Raw genomic sequence first — 14,430 nt, 5'->3', positions numbered from 1 at the left:
AGAAGCAGGGAGTCGGCACAGTGAACCCCGAGGGACAGCTGGGCCCAGCCTCTGCCCCTAGGCCAGGCTGCACTGGGCGGCTCCAGCAACTTGCGGTTGTGGATGATCGGATCCAGGTGGGGTCGACCTGGACACACAAAACCAGGCAAACAAACGCAGCAGCTGCCGTCCCACAGAGAAGACAGAGCTGTGTTAGGAAGATGGGACCACAGAGCACCCCCTAAGTCGCCGCAAGCAGGTTTCTAGGCTAAAGTAAAACCAAACATGGTCGGGTACGGTGGCTCACGCCTGTAATCCCAGCACTTTGGGAGGCCGAGGCAGGCAGATCACTTGAGGTTGGGAGTTTGAGACCAGCCTGGCCAACATGGTGAAACCCTGTCTCTACTAAAAATACAAAAATAACCGGGCGAGGTGGCGGGTGTCTGTAATCCCAGCTACTCAGGAGGCTGAGGCAGGAGAATTGCTTGAACCCGGGAGGCAGAGGTTGCAGTGAGCCGAGATCACACCACTGCACTCCAGCCTGGGTGAAAGAGCGAGACTCCGTCTCCAAAAAAAAAAAAAAAAGAAGCCTGTGCAAGAAGTGCCCTGAGTGGCCGACAAGGAAATGGAAAAACCGATTAATAGTAGTGGAGGCACATTTTAGGAAACAGGGCAGCCAAGACCCTAAGAAACAATTGCTCAGTTATTTGTGGGGTCAGGAGCAGGGGTGAGGACGAGGCGGGGACAGCTGCGTACCTTGCAGCACTTCTCTCTGGAGATGGAACAAAAAGAGAATCACAGCTCTTAAGTCTGAGAGAACTTCAGGGCCATGAGGCAACTCACATGACCCAAAAGCTGCAGGATGGAGAAGAGCCACTGGAACGAGGCCAGCGCCGCGGGGCCGTGAAGGACAAGCAGGTGAGTGGAGGAGGCCACGATGAAAAGGCTCCTGAGCCAGACGGGATGGGGACATTTACGCAACTGTGGTTGTGAAGTCAAAACACCAGGCGCTGCGGGGGGGCGACCGTGTGGATAAAGATGGAGACAGCCGTGACCCTCCTCGGGCCAGCGTTTCAGGACATTATGGGTGTCTATGGAACCGCTGGCCGAGGAGAAACCGGCTGCATGTAAATATCACCTCCTCAATCCTTAACCACTCAGACCTTAAGACAGACTCACACCACAGCAACGAGACTGGCCATGTGCAGTCAACACCCCGTATTACTACTGTGAACTCTTAAGACAAACGGAGGAAGAGGAGGGCAGGGAGGTCTATCCCTGCTGCTGCTACTGTGGGGCAGGTCAGGCTGGAAGGGTGAGGCTGGGCCAAGCAGGAAGGTGAGACCCATTGAAAGCGGCATCGAGGGGGCCAAGGAGTAGGAGGCCAGGGCCATAGCTCCTTCTAGGATGTTCACAGAGGGGAAGAGGACGTTTGCCAGTGGGACCCGCACGGTGGAGAGGGAAAGGCAGTGTGGGGCTCCTGCCTGCTTCCTGGCACCCAGCTCCCCACCCAACCCCAGGTACCTGGGCTCCCCCACTGCACCGTGTTGGGGCGTTTCTCCCGCTGCCTCAGGGCCTCCAGGCCCCCCAGGTCGGGCGGGTGGCAGTGACCACGCATCACAGTCACTCGCCGGCCCTGGGTGATGGCACGGCTGCGGCATCCCATGCGGGCCTGGTCCCGGCAGGTCCAATACACCTTCTCCCCGGCCGCCTTCTCCCGCCGGTAGAGGAAGGACTCGTACACCAGGAAGCTGCCCCCCAGGGGCGTCTTCAGGAACTCGGGGCCTCCTGGGGAGGTTCAAGAGGCAGTCAAGGGAGGGGGCAGGGGCTGGGGCAGGCCTGATTGCACCCCCTTCCCTCCCTGGACCTCTGGAGGCAAGAGTCAAGGCAGGGGCGGTGAGCCCCAAAGGAAGGCGGCTCACCAGGGTCTGCGTTCATGTCCTGGTCCTCGTCTGGGGCCTCAGGCCGGGTTGGCAGCTCCTGGTCTTCGACCTTTGCTCGCTTTCTGGGCCGAGGCCGGGTGAGAGTCAGGGGACCCGGACCCCTGCGGTAGAGCAGACTATTTACACCTCGGAGCAGCGTGTCCACTTGGCTCCCAGGGCCGTCCTGCCCAGCCTGCAGCGTCTCCACGGCCTTCTCCTGCTGCCGCCGGGCTTCCAAGCCCTCCATATCGGGCTGGTGGCAGTGCCCACGCATCACGGTCACCCGCTGTCCCTGGGTGATGGCCCGGCTCCGGCAGCTGTGCAGTGCGTGGTCCCGGCAGGTCCAATACACCTTGTCCCCGACAGCCTTCTCCCGCTTGTAGAGGAACGACTCGTGTACCAGGAAGCTGCCCCCGTAGCACGTCCTCAGGAACTCGAGGGGCCGGGCCTGTCCTAGAGGAGGGACCCAAGTGGTCACATCACCAGGGGTGGAGAGGAGCCCAGGAGGGACAGCCCCTGCAGACTCTGGGGGCTGACATGAGCCTTTCTCCTTTAAGGCTGAAATTTACCCTGGCGTCCTGAGCCAGGTATGTCAGAGGCCCCAAACCCATTCCCACTGAACCCCTACCACCAAGCGACCCGGCGGGGAGTCTCATTCCTCTCCTAGCAGTCAGTGAGGTCGCCCCGGCTCAGGCCCCGGCGGGGAGTCTCATTCCTCTTCTAGCAGTCAGTGAAGTCACCCCGGCTCAGGCCTGCTCAATGTTGCAGCGAGGTCACACCTGGAGGGGCCAACCTCGACTCGGACTCAGTGGCCTCTGTTTTCTGTCATTCCTGCTCATATTTTTTTTAGGGTTTGTTTAAAAAATCTACCCATTTTTGAATAAAACACCCAAGGTATAATACACTCAAATGGTTCCAAAAGATCACAGTGAAAAATAAGTCTCCCTGTTCCCTGCCACTCCCTTCCCGCCCCAGGTGCCCAGGGCAGGGGCCACCTCAGATCCTTAAGCCTGTGTCAGGACGTCGAACCCGAGCCCATCCCCTAGTTACTGGTAATAAAACAGCCAGAACTCCCATCTGCCACTTGCCAAGCCCCAAATGTGCAACTTACACAACAATCCAGGTTATCACAGCCACCTTAGGATAAAGCTCCTGAAACTCCAGAAATGAAGCCAATTTTCTGAGGCTACAGAGCTACCATCAGGCAGGGTTGAAATTTGAACGTAGGACCCCAAACCCAAGACTCTCCCACCAGCCATTTTTTTTATTTTTTGAGACAGATCGCGCCCCGTCGCCCAGGCTGGAGTGTGGTGGCGCCATCTCGGCCCCCTTCAAGCTCTGCCTCCCAGGTTCACGCCATTCTCCTGCCTCAGCCTCCTGAGTAGCTGGGACTACATACAGGCGCCCGCCACCCTGCCTGGCTAATTTTTTTTTTTTTTTTTTTTTTAGTAGAGACAGGGTTTCACTGTGTTAGCCAAGAGGGTCTCAATCTGCTGACCTCGTGATCCGCCCGCCTCGGCCTCCCAAAGCGCTGGGATTACAGGCGTGAGCCACTGCGCCCAGCCTCACCCGGCTAGTTTTTTGTATCTTTAGTAGAGACAGGGTTTCACTATGTTGGCCAGGCTGGCCTTGAACTCCTGACCTCATGATCCACCCACCTCAGCCTGCCAAACTGCTGAGATTACAGGCGTGAGCCACTGCACCCGGCCTAGCTGTCTTTACTGAATTTAATGGACACCAGAATCGCCTGGGAACCAGATAAAATTCTGATTTTTTTTTTTTGAGACAGGGTCCAGGTCTCTTGTCCAGGCTGGAGGGCAGTGGCATGATCCCAACTCACTGCAGCCTCAGTCTCCCTAGCTTAAGTGATCCTCCCACCTCAGTCTCCCAAGTGGTTGGGACCACAGGCACACACCACAACAGCTGGCTGATTTTTTGTAGATATGGGGTCTCACTATATTGGCCAGGCTGGTCTTGAACTCCTGGGCTCAAGCGATCCTCCTGCCCCAGCCTCCCAAAGTGCTAGGATTATAGGCATGACCACTGTGCCCAGCCCCCATTTATGTATTTTTTTTTCTGTTTTTTTTTTTTTTTTTTTTTTACCAAGACAGAGTCTTGCTCTGTTGCCCAGTCTGGAGTGCAATGGCGCAATCTTGGCTCACTGCAACTTCTGCCTCCTGGGTCCAGCCGATTCTCTTGCCTCAGCATCCCGAATAGCTGGGATTACAGGCATCCGCCACTACGCCCGGCTAATTTTTTATTTTCAGTAGAGGTGGGGTTTCACCATGTTGGTCAGGCTGGTCTTGAACTCCTGACCTCAGGTGATCCACCTGCCTTGGCCTCCCAAAGTGTAGGGATTACAGGCGTGAGCCACTATATATATACATATATATGTGTATATATATAAAATTTTTTTTTTTTTTTTTTGAGATGGAGTCTCGGTCTGTCACCAGGCTGGAATACAGTGGAGCAATCTGGGCTCACTGCAACCTCTGCTTCCTGGGTTCAAGCAATTCTCCTGCCTCAGCCTCTTGAGTAGCTGGGATTACAGGTGTGCGCCAGCATGCCTGGCTAAGTTTTGTATTTTTAGTAGACACAGGGTTTCACCATGTTGATCAGGCTGGTCTCAAACTCCTGACCTCATGATCTGTCCGCCTTGGCCTCCCAAAGAGCTGGGATTACAGGCGTGAGCCACTGTGCCTGGCCACATTTATATTTTTAAAAGTCATTTTAGCTTCGAGTACATTTTAAAAGACCCTGTAGGACTCCACATTTCTATCTGGGCTCAGGAAGGGCCCTTGGGTCCCCTGCCCCAAGTGGACGTGGCAGGGGAGTGGATTGTACTCACCCAGCCCCAGGATCGAGCGCTTCTTGGGCGGCAGGCTCAGCAGTGACAGGGCTCGGGGTGCCTCATCCTCCCCCAGGGCTGGCTTGCTCAGCACCAGCCCAGGAGTGGGCTCTGGCTGTGGCTCCTCATCAGGGCACTGCCACGGGCCCACCCCCTCCAGTGGCTCCTCCACTCGGCCTCCAGGGCCCTCGGGAACCTGGGGCTCTCCCAAGCGCTCTGGCAGGGCCAGGCTGGGCAGTTTCTCCCTCTGGCGCCGGGCCTCCAGGCCTTGCTCATCAGGCGCGTGGCAGTGGCCCCGCATCACGGTGGCCCGCAGGCCTCGGGTGATGGCCCGGCCCCGGCAACCCAGCTCAGCATGCTGGCGGCACTTCCAGTACACCTTGTCCCCAACAGCCTTCTCCTGCTTGTACAGGAAGGACTCCAGCACCAGGAGGCGGCCCCCGAATGGTGTCCTCAGGAACTCCAGGGACTGAGGGGCTGCTGGGGGAAGGGAAAGTCTGGGTTAGCTAACCTAGAGCAAAGCTCAAGGTCGCAGGCACAGAGAGCCAGGGAGGGCGTGGGGGTCCTGAGTGTGGCAGGTGCCTTCTCCTCCTGCAGACTCTCAGGGCTGGTTTTGATTTTGGGGGTGGTAGTGGATGTTTTTAGGGAGCTGAAGGAATTCTGCACATCACTGCAACTCCCATAAGCTCCTGGTACCTGAGTGTGATCATCACAGCAGCCTGGGACAGGCTCAGGATCAGAGACCAAGAGGCTCAGCTTGGAGCAAGGACAAGACACTATGCTCGAAGCGGGGTGTACAGGGCCTGCTGGGAGCACTGGAACCCACGGGGTGGCTGGGCAGGGGCAGCAGGCCACACCTCACCTGTGTCCAGCTTGCTGCACTTCTGTTCAGGCATCTCTAGGGCTGGCTGGACCACCCCTCCCTGCTCCTCAACTGGCAGGATCTGCAAGGTGGTGGCGAGGGTGGCGGGGCCAGCCATCTCCAGGGACAGGACGCAGTGCACTTCCTGGGGCTTGGATCGCACCCCATCCTCATCTTGGTTGGAGGCTGTGAGCAGGACCAGTTTGGAGAACTCCCTGGGGGCTGCCGGGACGTCTGTGGCTGGCTCGGGGGATGGCTCCTGGCCGGCCTTTACACTCTCGCCCTCCTGCTCGCTGGGCCCGGGCAGGGGCATCCTGGGACCCAGGGCCTGTCCCTCAGGCCACGCTCAGCACCCAGCAAGGAATCTGGAGTCCAGCGGTTCCGTCCTAAGGAAGGAAGCAAAATCCCGTCAGTGGAGGAAGCCCTTGGGGGGCTCTAGATGTGGATCTGGGAGGGAGGTGGGACAGATGGGGCTGCCTCACTGCTCACTGGGGCCAAGGCTGGCGGGGGGCCTGATGGAACTAGGCTTCTGCTCTGCCAGTTCCTCTCCTGGCAGCCTTGGGTACGTCACCCCCATCCAACCCCACTTTCCCCATCTGGAAAATGTGCACAATAAACACCCTCCACAAGGGGCCATCAGAGTGACTAATGGACTAAGAGCTCAGCTACATGCTGAGCACGGACAAAGGGTTTCCACCTGCATTTCCAGTCCCTCCTCCAGCCCCTACATTATGATGGCAGGATGTTCTTATTGACCCAGTTATAGATGAGGATAGTGATGCACAGACACCTGTGATACACCTGAGGCTGAAGAGGTGGGAAGCTGAGACCCGTTTCTGCTCAGATGCCCAGGGACTTGTCACGACCTTTTTGGAAACCATGTGCTTCGCCTGGACGCCAGGCACCTGTCTCAGGCACGTGGGCCTGGCACGCAGAGCCCTTTCCAGAGGACAGCGCCACATCACGGCCTGGGAGGCAGAAAGCCCTTTCTGGGCTCAGGCAGACCCAGTCCCTATCCTAGCCTGGAGGCCCCAGGCCACCCCCACTTCAGGAGATGCCAGGGCCCCACAGTGGCAGCCACCTTGTGCTGGAGCTGTTGCTGTTGCTGCCTCGGCTGGTCGGGGACGGGGCTGTGGTGGTGCATGAAGAATCCTGAGGTCACCACGGGTTCCAGCCTGGAGAGGCAGAAAGGGCAGATAATGGGGAACCAGCGCAGGGCTGGGGCGGGGGCCTGGGGGCAGTCAGTGGCAGTCATGGTGTGGGGTGCGGCTTTTCGTGTGGGGAAAAGAAACAGATCAGATTGTTACTGCGTCTATGTAGGAAAGGAAGACATAAGAAACTCCATTTTGATCTGCACTAAGAAAAATTGTTCTGCTTTGAGATGCCGTTAATCTGTAACTAACCCCAACAGTGTGCTCACAGAAACATGTGCTGTGTTGAATCAAGGTTTAATGGATTTAGGGCTGTGCAGGATGTGCCTTGTGAACAATATGCTTACAGACAGTATGCTTGGTAAAAGTCATCGCCATTCTCCATTAACCAGGGACACAATGCACTGTGGAAAGCCGCAGGGACCTCCGCCCAAGAAAGCCTAGGTATTGTCCGAGGTCTCCCCCCACTGAGACAGCCTGAGATATGGCCTCATGGGAAAGGAAAAACCTTACATCTCCCAGCCTGCCACCTGTGAAGGGTCTGTGCTGAGGAGTAGTGAAAGAGGGAAACCTCTTTGCAGTTGAGGTAAGAGGAAGGTTTCTGTCTCCTGCTCATCCCTGGGGATGGAATGTCTTGGTGTAAAACCGACCATTCGTTCTATTCTGAGATAGGAGAAAACCGCCCTGTGGCTGGAGGCAAGATATGCTGGCAGCAATACTGCTGTTACTCTTTGCTACACTGAGATGTTTGTGTAAAGTGAAACATAAATCTGGCCCACATGCACATCCAGACACAGTACCTTTCCTTGAACTTTTTCATGATACAGATTCCTTTGCTCACGTTTCCCTGCTGACCTTCTCCCCACCATCACCCTGTTGCACTGCCACACTCCCCTTGCCAAGATAGTAAAAATAGTCATCAATAAATACTGAGGGAACTCAGAGACCAGTACCAATGCGGGTCCTCGCACACTGAGTGCCCATCTCCTGGGCCCACTGTTTTCTATATACTTTGTCTCTGTGTCTTCTTTTCTCAGTCTCATCTCCACCTGACGAGAAATACCCATAGGTGTGGAGGGGCAGGCCTCCTTCACCTGGCACCCAATATGGGGTGTGAACCCACGACCCTGAGATTAAGAGTCTCATGATCTACTGACTGAGCTAGCCGGGCAATTCTTTTTTAGATGACCAATTTGGCCACAATTATAACATTTCCCCCAAATGTTCTAACTTGTCTTCCTAAAGCAACCCCAGTCATTGCTGGAGCCGTTAGGATAGCTTTATGCATGGCTCCTCCAATCCGATTACAAGCCTTCACATATTCTGTAGCTACATCAACTCCTGCTGGAGCAATGGAATCTAATAATGTTCTCATATAAGGTGAGTTGGGTCCATATTGTTTAACTCCTTCCTTCATGTCTTTTAACATTTTCATGGTGAAGCGTTCATATCTAGCATTAGCCACCGCAGGTGCTCCTCCTGAAGCCCCTTCCCTGGCCAGTACCGGTTGTAAAATTACGGGGAACTGCCACGCCTCAAGATCTCCCTGTTTTCTAGCTTCATCAATGACCGCGTCTAGTGTGCTACCTTGTCCACTAGGTGGGCTGTTGGATTAAGTCTCATAGTGGGCGGCTGAGGACATAGCACCGCACCCTGTGGTGCTGATGGATTAGCCACCACCGCCATGGGTTGCTTGTACGATGCCGTGCAATTTGGCACGGGACACACCACTTGAGGTCTGTATTGGACCTCTGGAGTCGGCCAATACTGAAGCTCAGCTGGCAGCCAGTATTGATAAGCTAACGGCGGTTGGGTTTTATTTTCTACTGGCTGATATTGTGGATACTGTATCTGGATTGGCATTACCGAGATAGAGACTATCCTTTTCTATTTGATATTCTCTTGGGGTTTGTACTTGTCTAACCTGCATTTGAGGTTGTAATGTTACAGGTATCTGAACCACGGGAGGAGAAGCTGGCCATTGTGGTTTAGACTCTGATGGCCCCAGTAATTCTGGAGCTTTTCCCCCCAATTTTGATGATTCAGGATGTATTACCTCCTGTAATTGATTGTATTCAACATGGCTTTATGGCCAGTTGACATTCCGGATTTGCATTTTCATAGGCCATTAATTCTACAATAACCTTTTGGGTGTTATCATCTGTAATAGATTTTTGAGCAGCATCTTGCAATCTTGCCACAAGGTCAGGGTAGGGCTCTTTAGAGCCATGTCTAATTGAATTAAAAGACGAGCAGGTGGTTCCGGGGTCCATGAATTTTTTCCCAGGCCCTGAGGCAAATAATCCTTACTTGTTTAAGTCAACATTTTGCATTGACCGAGCCATTACAGGCTCTGCTACGTATTTACAATGTGAACTTTCCGTTCCTTTCTGGAATTCTGTCCCTGCCTCTTCTTCACAATCTATTTATTACACAGCTTTCAGGGGCATCAGAAACTGAAACGCTATCTTCTCCTGTTTGAAACGGTTCTAAAGCTGCTTTAATAAAGGCCCAATCATTCCATACTGTAAGTGGGATGATTTTACCTTCCCTATTTGCTTGTTTTAATTCTTTGCCAATTTTTTCCCAATCCTTTAGATCTAAAGTTCCTTGTTCTGGAAACCATTGGCAGAATTGTTCTATTGTTTGAAACAGCATAATTAAATTTTCTATACAGGCTCTAACTTAATCCTGTGGTCACCACGGGTTCCAGCCTGGAGAGGCAGAAAGGGCAGATAACCGGGAACCCAGCAGGGCCGGGGCAGGGGCCTGGGGGCAGTCAGTGGCAGTCATGGTGTGGGGTGGGACTTTCTTGGGGCAACTGAGTATGGGCAGATGGTGGGGTCTTTCCCACCTCTCAGCCTGGAATCGAGACTGCAGTCCCTGACATTTTTAGCGTCCTCACCCCCACCTCACATGTTGCAGCTCCAATTCCCACTGGTCGCCCACTTTGATCCAAAGTTCCCTGGCCTGGGGCCCCACATTCCACTCCCGAAGGCCTGGTCGGCTCCTTAACTCCATTAAGGCCCGGTCCCCAGGAAATCACAGGTACCAGGAGGGCCAGTCCCACCACACCTCCCCCAGCCCCGGCCCAGCCTGTTCCTCCATGCCGTCCTTCTGGGCCTACTCATGCCGCCCCACAGGGTGACACGAGGTGCAGGGGCAACCCCAGCTAACTTCGCAGGCGCCTCCCGAGCAGAGCGGCTCCAGGCAGGAAAAGGTTAGGGCGGGAAGCCCCGTACCCCCACCCCACCCCCGCGAGTGCTGATTGGCCTGGGCGCAAGTCCTTCTACCGGCAGCCCGCCCCTCCCGCTCCCTCGCTCTGCGCTCCAGGGATGAACGGGGATGAGTGGGACTGAATGGGACTGAGTGGGACTGGATGGGACTGGGTGGGACTGGATGGGACTGGGTGGGACTGGGTGGGTCTGGGTGGGTCTGGGTGGGACTGGGTGGGACTGGGTGGGATTGAGTGGGATTGAATGGGACTGGGTGGGTCTGGGTGGGACTGAGTGGGATTGAATGGGACTGGGTGGGACTGGGTGGGACTGGGTGGGACTGAGTGGGATTGAATGGGACTGGGTGGGTCTGGGTGGGACTGGATGGGACTGGGTGGGACTGGGTGGGACTGGGTGGGACTGAGTGGGACTGGGTGGGACTGGGTGGGACTGAGTGGGACTGGGTGGGACTGGATGGGACTGGGTGGGACCAGGTGAGGCTAAACCAGGAAGGATGAGGATGAGGGCAGGACGAGGCAGGACAGGATGAACGGGGATGTATGGGAATGGATGGACGATAGACGTGGCGGTTCCCTGACCCTGCACCCTCCCTGGGTCCCCCCAGCCCAGGTCCCGCGAGGCCCCCACCCTCTGGAGAAAGTCCCCGTTGTTCCTGGGGAGGTCAGGCACCTCCCTGAGAACTGCCGTGCTTCCCAGCCTCCCTGTGGACTCCCTCCCAGCCAGGGCGAGGCATGGGGACGCCAGGTCGCTCCTGACAGAGGCCCCCCCAGACTATGCAGGCCGGCACAGTGACTCGCACACTGTTCACCCCGCCAGCTGGTCCTGCAGGACGCTGCTGTGCCATGGGAGTGCAGGCGGGCAGGGGCCTCGTCCCAGGCCGTCCGAGTGAAGGTGGGGACTGCGTCAAGCTTGGCCTGACAAGGAAAGCCCCACATTCCCATGAGCTGTACCCGAGTCACAGGAGGTGACAGGAGAGAGCGCAGTCCTCTGGCGAACACTTCCCACTTCTGTTTAAAGGGCTTCCAAGACCCATGTGCTTCAACAGATCTGGAAGAAGTTCCAATACAAGAAAAGGCCCTGGCTGCCGGCTTGTGGAAGGCTGAAGACCCGTTCCCACTCTTGCCCGTTTAGGCTCTTGGATAGTAGATGCTGACTCACCACCACTCCGCCCGTTAAAGTCCACAGGCCCCTTGGCAACCGGGCTCTGTCTCCACCCGCCTGAACCTTCACTGGCCTGGGGGGGTTGCGTGACCAACAGCGTGGCAGGAGCACAGGGTACACGTTCCCATGCCTCACGGGCCAGGGCCCTGAGTCTGCAGGGAAGGCAGCTGTAGGAGAGGCCACGTGCAGAGCACGGCCACGTTCAGGGAAACCACCTTGTACCCTCCAGCCCAGCAGTCTCTTAGCTGCCTGCAGACATGAAGGAGCCTGGGAACCCCACAGAACCCTGATCATTGGGGAACTCCTATTATTTTAAGCCAGTAAGATCATGGGTCGTATGCTACACAGCAATAGCTGATAAGCTTGGCAAGTAAGTGACTCTAGTGGGTTCTGGCTTTTTACTTTTTTTTTTTTTTTTTTTTGAGATGGAGTCTCGCTCTGTCACCCAGGCTGGAGTGCAGTGCTCGGATCTCAGCTCACTGCAAGCTCTGCCTCCCGTGTTTACGCCATTTTCCTGCCTCAGCCTCCCGAGTAGCTGGGACTACAGGCACCCGCCACCACACGCGGCTAATTTTTTGTATTTTTAGTAGAGACGGGGTTTCACGGTGTTAGCCAGGATGGTCTTGATCTCCTGACCTCGTGATCTGCCTGCCTCGGCCTCCCAAAGTGCTGGGATTACAGGCTTGAGTCACCACACCCGGCCAGCTTTTTACCTTTTTGAGACAGGGTCTCTCTGTTGCCCAGGCTAAGTGCAGTGGCACAATCTCAGCTCAATGCAACCTCCACCTCCTGAGTTTCAAGCTATTCTCCTGCCTCAGACTCCCAAGTAGCTGCGATTACAGGTGCCTGCCAACATGCCTGGCTAATTTTTGTATTTTTTGGTAGAGATGAGGTTTCACCATGTTGGTCAGGCTGGTCTCGAACTCGTGACCTCAAGTGATCCACTCGCCTCAGCCTTCCAAAGTGCGGGGATTATAGGTGTGAGCCACTACGCCGGGCCGATTCTGGCTTTTTAATAGATGGAATAATGCAAACGGTTATGAAATATCTGACATAAAACCATTTGTGAGCTCCAGGGTGCCATATGCTGTGCCACACAAACACCACATCCCCCAGATGGGTGCATATAAAGGGATTGTAACGAGGGAAACAAAAATATGAAGTAAAAGGGACAGCAAAGGAGAATTACGCATTTTAAAACATCTGCACTGCCCGGGCGCTGTGGCTCACGCCTGTCATCCCAGCACTTTGGGAGGCCAAGGCGGGCGGATCACCTGAGGTCAGGAGTTCAAGACCAGCCTGGCCAACATAGGTAAGCCCATCTCTACTAAAAATACAAAAATTAGCTGGGCGTGGTGGCAGACGCCTCTAATCCCAACTACTCGAGAGGCTGAGGCAGGAGAATCGCTTGAACCAGAAGGCGGAGGTTGCAGTGAGCAGAGATCGCACCACTGCACGTCCAGCCTGGGCGACAGAGCGAGGCTCCATCTCAAAAATAAAAATAAACATAAAACAGCCTCTTCACAAGATGGCGCCGAAAGCGAAGAAGGGAGTTCCTGCCCCTTGTAAAGCTGAAGCCAAAGCAAAGGCTTTAAAGGCCAAGAAGGCAGAGTTGAAAGGCGTCCACAGCCACACAAAAAAAGAACCGCACAACAGCCACACAAAAAAAGAACCCACAACAGCCACACAAAAAAAGAACCCACAACAGCCACAAAAAAAAAGAACCCACAACAGCCACAAAAAAAAAAGATCCGCACGTCACCCGCCTTCTGGCAGCCCAAGACACTGCGACTCCAGAGGCAGCCCCAATATCCTCGGAAGAGCGCCCCCAGGAGAAACAAGCTTGACCTCTATGCGATCATCAGTTTTCCACTGACCACTGAGTCGGCCATGAAGAAGACAGAGGACAACAACACACTTGTGTTCACTGTGGATGTTAAAGCCAAGAAGCATCAGATCAAACAGGCTGTGAAGAACTCTGTGACATGGATGTGGCCAAGGTCAACACCCTGACTGGGCCTGATGGAGAGAAGAAGGCACATGTTCCACCGGCTCCTGATCACGATGCTTTGGGTGTTGCCAACAAAATGGAGATAATCTAAACCAAGTCCGGCTGGCTAATTCAAAATATATGTATATCTTTTCACCATAAAAAAAAAATCTCCAACATACGACATGCCAGGACACTGTCTGATTCCACTTGTATGAGGTCCCCAGGGCAAACTCATGGGGAAAGAAAGTAGAATGGGGATGCCAGGGGCCGGAGGATGAGGAGCCAGTGTTTCATGGGCACAGAGCAGCCGTTGGGGAAGATGAAAAGTTTCTGGAGATGGACGGTGGGGACGACTGAACAATGAACGTGAACCGCTGACCTGGATACTTCAACATCGAGGCTCAGGGAGAGCAGCTGCTCACAAAGACCAAGGGTTGTAGGATGCAATTTACATGAATGACGAATATGGTAAATTTTACGTCATGTATATTTAACCACACACACACACACACGAGCCATCTGTAACAAACTATACACAAAACACCCCATTTCCCTAATATTATCAGTGAATAAGGTTCTCCCTACAAGGTAGATTTTCTAGTAGCTAAAGTTATCCCGCCATGATTCAGAATATGATTTTTATCTGATTCCAAATGTACTCATTTAAGATGGACTTTTTTTTTAACTCTGTCACCCAGTTGCCCAGGCAGGAGTGCAGTGGCACAATCTCAGTTCACTGCAACCTCTGCCTCCCAGGTTCAAGTGATTCTCCCGCCTCAGCCTCCTGAGTAGCTGGGACTACAGGCGTGTGCCACCACACCCAGCAAATTTTTGTATTTTTTAGTAGAGATGGGGTTTCACCATATTGGCCAGGATGGTCTCAAACTTCTGACCTCATGATCTGCTTGTCTTGGCCTCCCAAAGTGCTGGGATTACAGGTGTGAGCCACCACGCCCTGCCAGAATGAGTATCTTTTACTTTTTATTTTAGTGGCAGGATTTCACTATGGCCTGAACCGGAGTGTGGTGGGCGTGATCACTGCAGCCTCTGCCTCCCAGGTTGCTCAAGCCATCTTCCCACCTCAGCCTCCAGAGTAGCTGGGACCACAGGCGCACACTACCATGCCCGGTTAATTTCTGTATTCTTTGTAGAGACGGGGTTTTGCCAGGTTGCCCAGCCTGGTTTTTTAATTAAATAAAAAAAATTTTTTTTGGTAACGACAGGGTCTTGCTATATTTCCAGGTTGGTTTTGAACTCCTGGGATCAAGCGATCCTCCC

At 54.4% G+C, this 14,430-nt stretch overlaps 1 protein-coding gene and 1 pseudogene across 12 annotated transcripts in view; one reads left to right on the top strand and one right to left on the bottom strand.

Annotated features, from left to right (window-relative positions):
• The window catches only part of FLYWCH1 (FLYWCH-type zinc finger 1), a 39,058-nt gene that overhangs the window by 14,587 nt on the left and 10,041 nt on the right, over positions 1-14,430 (bottom strand). For 5 of the 12 annotated variants that reach the window (XM_054534636.2, XM_054534638.2, XM_063717527.1 and 2 more), the window contains 5 exons: positions 6,693-6,786; positions 5,612-5,997; positions 4,750-5,229; positions 1,902-2,354; positions 1,504-1,767 (listed from right to left, as the gene is read on the bottom strand). In XM_054534636.2, coding sequence (XP_054390611.1) covers positions 1,504-1,767; positions 1,902-2,354; positions 4,750-5,229; positions 5,612-5,924 — 1,510 coding nt within the window. In that variant the 5' untranslated portion in view covers positions 5,925-5,997; positions 6,693-6,786. The remainder of the gene's footprint in view (positions 1-1,503; positions 1,768-1,901; positions 2,355-4,749; positions 5,230-5,611; positions 5,998-6,692; positions 6,787-14,430) is intronic. The other 7 variants (XM_024233721.3, XM_063717528.1, XM_054534637.2 and 4 more) reach the window with 3 other exon arrangements.
• Positions 12,688-13,266, top strand: LOC129050902 (large ribosomal subunit protein uL23-like; annotated as a pseudogene).

Source organism: Pongo abelii, chromosome 18 (genome assembly GCF_028885655.2).
Source record: "Pongo abelii isolate AG06213 chromosome 18, NHGRI_mPonAbe1-v2.0_pri, whole genome shotgun sequence".
In the NCBI taxonomy this organism is placed as follows: domain Eukaryota; kingdom Metazoa; phylum Chordata; class Mammalia; order Primates; family Hominidae; genus Pongo; species Pongo abelii.
This window is presented reverse-complemented; position numbering and strand designations above follow the sequence as displayed.